Here is a 7,500-nt window from a genome sequence, read left to right on the forward strand (position 1 = left end):
CAGCAGCTCCCTTCCCCCACTCTACTTTCATCTAATTAACCCCTAATTGCTCACACTGACCATGCAACGGACCACAACTGAAACAGCAAATACAAGAGGCAGGCCGCATGCGCTCAGGGCAGGCCGCGCACACAATGGTAAAGTTCCAGGACAGATGGTCGTAAAACTATTACTGGTGTTTATAGAGAATGCTTGGAGGAAAAAGACAAACAGAGCACTGTTCTTTACACTCATGATTCTTGCTGATTGAGCCGCGGCAGCAACCCGCAAAGATTCTTATTGCTCAGATGTGCATGTGATCACCATACCGCCACCCGGCGCAGTTTTGTCCGCGGAAAGCAATCGTTGGAATCAGTCACCGAGGACTGGAGATTAAAAGGGTGGAACAGGAGATAGAAGGAGATCAGACAAATCCTCTCCATGGCCGGCTCTATAATTAAGAAGAGGGCCGGCCGCCGGGGCCCGGCAGCGGGACTGAGTGGACGGCGTTGAAAGCTACGTATGGAGCGGCGAGTGGGGGAGGTAGGAAGGGCTGGAGGCCTCGTCCATCTCCTGATTGGATCGATTATCCTCCCGTTTTACAAGCTCCGGCTCCCGTTCAGCCTTTTGTGTGCACGTACACACACACACACACACACTTTATAACACCAACGTCCAAATAGGACGACTTGTTAGTGTTTCCGTTCCACCATCCTTCCTGTTACTCACAGATCTTTCCAGTACCCAGGCCCTTTCTGATCTAAACAACATTATCATCTTTTGGACAATTGTGGAGAACGACCAGAGATGGGAGCCAAGCCAGCTTACTGCTCATCATCATCATCATCATCATCATCATCATCATCATCTCCTCCGCTTAGTAAACCAGGCATGGCTAAGCATTTAGGGGTGTCTCCGAGACAACATGAGGACCTAGATTAGGGTCGGGGGCTCCAGGCCCCATCCTGAAAATACCACATCTCCAGCCAGCAGCTTAACGTCCAAACATCACATGCCAGCTTGGAGGGCAGCTTCTAGCACTGATTAATAATCATTATGCGAAACATATAATCACTTAGACTAACTTCTGAACACAAAATGCCTTGGAAAGCATCGATATTACAACTATAATGCACAGGGCAGGCTGCTCATGGAAGTTAATGATACTTAAGGTTTTGAAACCTTAAGAATCCAGCCAATGGAGCGAAACACTATCCCTCGGTAGCGTTACAATAACAATCAAATGAGTGTGGAGATTTACATACAGGTCTTAAAACCCTAGATTTCCTCCTTCCTCTGCCCCTCATCCACCCGATGTAGAGCCAATGCTAAGCCTGAGTTAATGCTTCCAGGATCCCAGTAGAAAAGCTCCTCCACCACGGCTCCTCGGCCACTAGGAAGTGCACCTCCCATGAGCCCCATGCGCTCTAATCCATCATTAGTCTGGTTCTCAGTCTGGTCTTCGCTCGGACCGGAGCGCTCCTCTCCTCCTCTGATCCCGTACTTTATCCGGCAGCCCTTCCGTTGTCGGACTAATGTGATGGGGTTCTCTGACGGCTAGTTCCACCCGCTGTAGTTGAATATGTCTTGTGCAGATTACGGACCATCTGGTGAAGTAGGGGTAAGAGGAGTAGATTGAAGCGCAAAGCAGATTTCCATTGGCTCATGACACGGCCCAGCATGTCCAGTGAGTATCATGTCCGTGTTGTGTTTGGTCTTCAGTCTGTGCCATCGAAACTTAAAAGAACGATGTTCGAACAATCTGATTTTTAGGGACTATAGAGCACACCTACCATGAAATCGTTCACATTGTCTCAAATGCATTTCAATTAGCATGCCATACTTTGGCAATCCATTGTATGAGTGTCTTTTCAATTAATAAAAGCCAACTGATATAATCAATCCCATATTTGCACCATTAAATAACAATAGGTCTACGGTTAAGCTAATAAGCTGATAGAATAAGCATCAGTGGTCCGCAAAGCCCTGAAAAAAACAAGTGGGAACGCATCCGATGCAGTTAGCAGTAGACAGTGAAGTAACCTACTGCAAAGTTAGCAGCAGATTGTGAGGTAGCCTACTGCAAATTAGCAGTAGACTGAAGTCCACTGCTAGGAAAACAACTCTCTTTGTGTTCAAATCTCTTCTTCTGCTCAAAGAAAATATTGTACTATGTGTATCTCAGAGTACCTGCATATGTGTAAGGTTGTGTGTGCGTAGAAAAAAGTGAATCACAAAACAAAACGTCCTAAATAGTTAGCCTGAGAAGGTTTGGTCTGAGGAGCTTAGTGATATTTGCGTCTCTGTAGCCCATAGCCCGAGGTGTGTTGGTGTTTGCGTAGCGGAGGACAGTCACATGGCGGCTGGAGTATATAAGGATTGCTAAGATCCTAGAGAGACCATACTGACCGCGAGAGCCGGGATCCACGGATCGGATGAGCGGGATTATTGTACCGAAGGATCGTTTAACTCTGGGATCAACATGTGGAACATTTAGAGGCCCATCTGGTGGTCCCGCGGGGACATGTGACACAACCCGCAGTAATCCACACATACGCAGCCAGACGTCTGTGTTCGCATTGTGCACACATTGTAAATAATCCCATACGTTGCCATGCCCTGTGCCCCGTTGCTTTGATTAAGGAGAGTGCTGCAGGCCCAGAGCCTGTGGGGTCACTCAGGGAGCTCTTAGCGTTTGCCAAAGAAATAATACAGAAAATAAATGGCTGAATAACTAATTCAAGAAATCGGATTAGGATTCATAGCTTCCCTTCTTTACTAAACAATCGATCGGAACAGTTACAAGGCTCAGTGGTGGACCGGCAGCCGTTCTTTGATATAGAGCGACTGTGGCCCCTCTTAGAGGAACCCCGGACCCCTGGGGTGCTGGCCGCATTAGATCACACACTCTGCGGGGTGGGGGGAACAATGGCCCCTGTGAGAGAGGTAAAAGGCGGAGGGCTGTGCGCCTGCTGATCGAGGTTTATCGCCGTAGCGACCGGTCTGGAGGCTGTGGCGTGGGCGTCAGGCTGAAGACCGGGGGGGCAGAGCTGGGCTGCGCTGCTGATGCCCTTTTGGGAAAAGCTTGGCGGTCAAATCTGGTTGGTCAGCTCTTGATTTTGCTTGTAACTGAACCCTCGGTCATTTGTTTTGAAGGATAAAGATGTTAACAACGCAAATTGACAATGTTGGTCGTATAAAGCTCCACAGGGAGAACGACGAAGCCTTGTTATTTTTTTGCACATGAAGATGAATTCCTGCTTTCTGTCCCCCGTCCCTCCAGGTCTGTTGAAGATGCACTGGTCTCCGGAGCACACCAGCCCTTTGTCCCCGTGGCCTGAGCAGCACCTAGATGTCTCTTCTACCACCTCCCCCCCCGCTGCTCACAAACATGACCCCTACGCCGCACGCCGCGGCGCCACTGGGTACCCCTGGGCCAGCGACGACATCTCAGCTCTCACCGCCTCGTCTCTGCTCAAACGCTACGCCGAGAAATACTCAGGACTCGAGCTGCCCTATGAGAGGCACACTCCCGGGGCGTATCTTGAGCCTGGGCCTTTCCTGAAATCTGAACCCGAGCCCTGGGCTCTCGGCCCGGGTATGGAGTGTTACCCCGGACTAGAGGCCTTAACCGGTGCGAAGGTGGGCTCCGGGTCTGTCGGCATCCCAACCACGGGCAGCGTCACGGTAGTAAGCAACTTAGCCTCTGATGGGAGTTACGGTGGGCCTGGCTCTTGCAGTGCCCCCTCCCCTCAGGACTACCCTCCTGCCTACAATAGCACCTACCTGTCGGCGGGATACTGCCCTCAGCCTGGGGCCGCTCTTCCCCCAGGCCCCCTGAACTCCCTGCAGCCCACGCCAACGCTGGTCCCCAGCTACAACCCCAGCACTCCAGTGTACAACTACCCTGGGGTGGGCTACCCACACGCTCAGCCCGGCCTGCCCTCTGGCTACTGCCACCCCAGTGCCTCCTACTTGCCCTCGGGGCTCGGCGCCCCAGCCCCTTTGGCGCCCCGGCCCACCCTGGTGGGGGGCGGGTACGGCTACCCTCCGCACGGCCTTGTAGGGGTCTCGGAGAGCGCGGCGCCGGTGAAACGGAAGGCCTTCGAGATGAGCGAGGGCGGGGGGGAGGGAGGGGAGGCTGAGGGCTCCCGGTACCGCAAGTACGGAAACGGCCACGGAAACGGCCACAGCAAGGGCCACGGCAACGGCTTCGACATGAGCGGCTCCGTCCCGGACCAGCAGACCTATAAAGCGGGAAAAGCCCTGATGACATCACCGTACGGCGGGGCAGGGGACTACAGCCCCCCCTCAGGCCTGGCAAGAGAGAGTGGATCCGGGGAGAACAGCTTCCCTCATCTCCAGCGGATGCCTATGAAGATACCGGCGTCCCACGCGAGGTCTGAGGATGCCACCGGGGGGCGCTGACAGCCTGAACCGGTACCGGGGGTGGCGGCCTAGGGTTGCCGAGTTCTGGAGTCAAAGTACGGGTATTAATTCAGGGCGAACTCTGGGAGAATGGATTTGGCATTAAGTATCTGTTTGATTTAACCAGAGTGCAAAGGGCAAAGACACACACATATCCTACTCGACTTTGTCATTTACACAATTTTTGTTTTCTTCCAAGGGGTACTGGGGGGGGGGGGGGGGTTTCCCATTTGTATAGGGTTAAAAATGGGGCTGAGCCAAATGATTGATAGATTGTGTTACGAGTCAGAAAGGTCTGCCTGACTGTGTCTCTCAGGATTCTATTTATTTCACTTCTGCGGCTGTGGCGTCTCCAATCCAACCTACGTGTAGAGGTCGGATTCACAGTGGAGCGGCCATATGTTGTTTGTAATGAGCCTTGAACTGCAATACTGTTCGCCGCAACACAGATGTTAACTCAGACCAAAAAGTAATGATAGCAATAACTGAAAGGCGATTGTCGATCTACTTCAGCACAATCACTGCTACTTTACAAGCCGATTCCAAAGCTCAGGGCCTCAGCCAGTGCTCGAGGCCTGAATGTTCCTTCACTCAGAAGTTTTTGCATTTGTTTCATCGTCGTTTAACTATCTTCTTTATCTGTCTCTTTTCTCTGACTTCTTTCCCCCTTCCTAGTTTTCGCAAACCTTTTCAACATTCACACTTGTTTTATAGCACTGCTTATTAATTAATGAATAGGATCTGGCTGTTGTACTTAAAGTGTAAGGGAAGAGTCCATGATATTCATTTGATTTGAAATTGTACTAAGCAGAAGGGGTGCGAGCATCTCCAGAGCGTGATGTTTACATGCAGTGCTTCACCCGCTGCGAACAAACAGGTAGGCAAGTTTTCCAGAGATGTGTGACACGAGAGCAGTTACACTGGTTCAAGTGGATCCTGAGCACTGACGGTCATTCTGGCAATCAAACCAAAAGTTGAATCCAACGATTGCATTCTGATTCGTCCGTCAACGTTGGCTATAATAATTGAACCGCGGGTTGGCCTGTTGACTGGAGTAATAGGCCGTAATGGTGCATGAGCACACATGATTAGCGCACACAGGCCCTGTTAGCTGAACACCAATGCCTACCATTCAGTGCCTATTTCCATGGTTGCTCCCCGTTGCACTTCAAGAGGATTTGCCTGCCTGTCTGCCAGTATTTTCTTTATTTTTTTCTTTTTTTCAAAAGAATGATTCATAGTCTTGTGATTGAATACTCAGGAAAATATTGTTACCTCAAGACAAGAAAGAATAAGAATGTATGTATTACCTTTAGGGTGTTGTAGGGAGCTCTGCGGGGCGGATCATAGCCGAGCCAGGGCTTTGATAGGGAGTAGAACGTATTCTGAACACCTCAGGGAAACACAAGTGGTTGAGGGCCCTCTATATTACCAGGAAACAGGCACATACACACTCTATACACACACGCACACACACGCTCTACACACACATCCATTCACACACGCACCGCACACACACTCACACAGAAAGGACATGCATAATTCCTTCATATACTTCCTCATAACTCTGGGAAATTAAACGTGAGGTTGCTATACCAAGGCCTGAAATGTTGAATGTAATTCAGATATTTTTCTTAAAAAAAAAAAGGACAATACATGCCATTATGTACATCGCTAATGTTTTTAGATATATGAACCATATTTTCTTCATGTATAGATTGTATTTCTCGTATAGGTTTTGACGGAGAAGAATTGTTCCTGTTAAGTGTAAGTAGTTAGTAACGATGGAAGCCTTTTGATGGATAAACTTAGGACAAGTGAAGCACTCAAGCTGGACAGACGACATATCAGTATAGAGAACTCTGCAGGGAGAATTGAATGTGTGAGCAATGTGCATCGTTACTTTCCAAATCATATCAATTGGTAATAATTTTGAAGTTATAACGTGTCACAGGTTATTTAGTGCATCACAACAACTGCACTAACAATATGTGAAGATCGTGGAGGCAATTCGTTGATTTAGCAAACTGATCAAAATATGCGGATTATACTATAAGATCGTTGACGTGATGACGATGGTGTCAGCTTTAAGTGTGCCATACTTTATTTCTTTGGAATTTAACCTTCTTGGGTTTTGTATTAATTAGTCAAAAGGTAACCTTCTTTATAAAAACTTGCACAGAGGGGAGATTTTCTGTTTGCGTTAATGGTAGGATTTAGTATGAAACTCAGCTTAGCACGTGATGGAATAACATCTTTAGGCTATTTTGAGAAAGCGTTTCTGTTGACGAAATATATAGCCAACCCAGAACTCAGATTACATTTTACAAGCATCCAAACACAACCTGTCTCCAATTGTGCTGAGAATCAACAAAGGAAAATGAGGACTATTTGGCCCCTTAAAACCGTAACTAAGCGCTTAGCCACCAGATTTGAAGCGCTTTAAGGGCCCGTTGAGAGCCGTGTGTCCGGGAACAACAGACGCCCATCGTGTTATGGGTCAGCAGAGAACACACTGTATGGATCGGGCCTCTGGTGAAGAGTTTGTTCAGCAAAATGTGTGATTTCAATGTTGTTATTGTCACTCAGCAGTGTCTTTGATTAGAATCTTGTACATCTCTGTAACCATTTCTACCTCATTTTGAAGGCGTACATGGAAAAATATTTATTTCATGTCAGTTGATCTGTCTACCTCACAAAAAAAAAACTGTACCTCAAAAGAAAATTGTTTGTTGGAAATGAAGATGTTATGCCAAAAACAAATCTTTCACGTCTCGTCTGTGGGGAGTCATTTCTTTGTACACAAATCCTGAATCCAGATTAGGAAACGTTTGTATTTCAGACACCGTGGACCTCAGGATCCAGGCCTTCCATATAACAGCACACCCTTCCTCCACCACCACCAGAACACTGGCCCACCTCCTTCGGCCCAACACCACCATAGCTTCAGAACCACACCTACACAGCTTCTCAGCTAGCCTCTAAACCCACAGGATGTAGGTCAACTAGTTTCTCATCGACTTCAGGGCTATTGGACGGTTTGTGTATGTGTGCTTGTGTTTGTTTGTGTGTGTGTGTGTGTGAGGGGGGGGG

The 7,500-nt window shown here is 48.5% G+C and overlaps 1 protein-coding gene across 2 annotated transcripts in view; it reads left to right on the plus strand.

Moving 5' to 3' along the window:
- si:dkey-195m11.8 (putative fidgetin-like protein 2) overlaps positions 1-7,182 on the plus strand; it is a 12,797-nt gene extending 5,615 nt beyond the window's left edge. Inside the window, exons 1-2 of one of the 2 annotated variants that reach the window (XM_030375352.1) lie at positions 1-1,666; positions 3,263-7,182. The exon at positions 1-1,666 is cut by the window's left edge and continues 955 nt beyond it. In XM_030375352.1, coding sequence (XP_030231212.1) covers positions 1,645-1,666; positions 3,263-4,407 — 1,167 coding nt within the window. In that variant the 5' untranslated portion in view covers positions 1-1,644 and the 3' untranslated portion in view covers positions 4,408-7,182. The remainder of the gene's footprint in view (positions 1,667-3,262) is intronic. The other variant, XM_030375351.1, reaches the window with a different exon arrangement.
- Positions 7,183-7,500: the final 318 nt, after the last annotated feature.

This window comes from Gadus morhua, chromosome 13 (assembly GCF_902167405.1).
Source record: "Gadus morhua chromosome 13, gadMor3.0, whole genome shotgun sequence".
NCBI lineage: Eukaryota > Metazoa > Chordata > Actinopteri > Gadiformes > Gadidae > Gadus > Gadus morhua.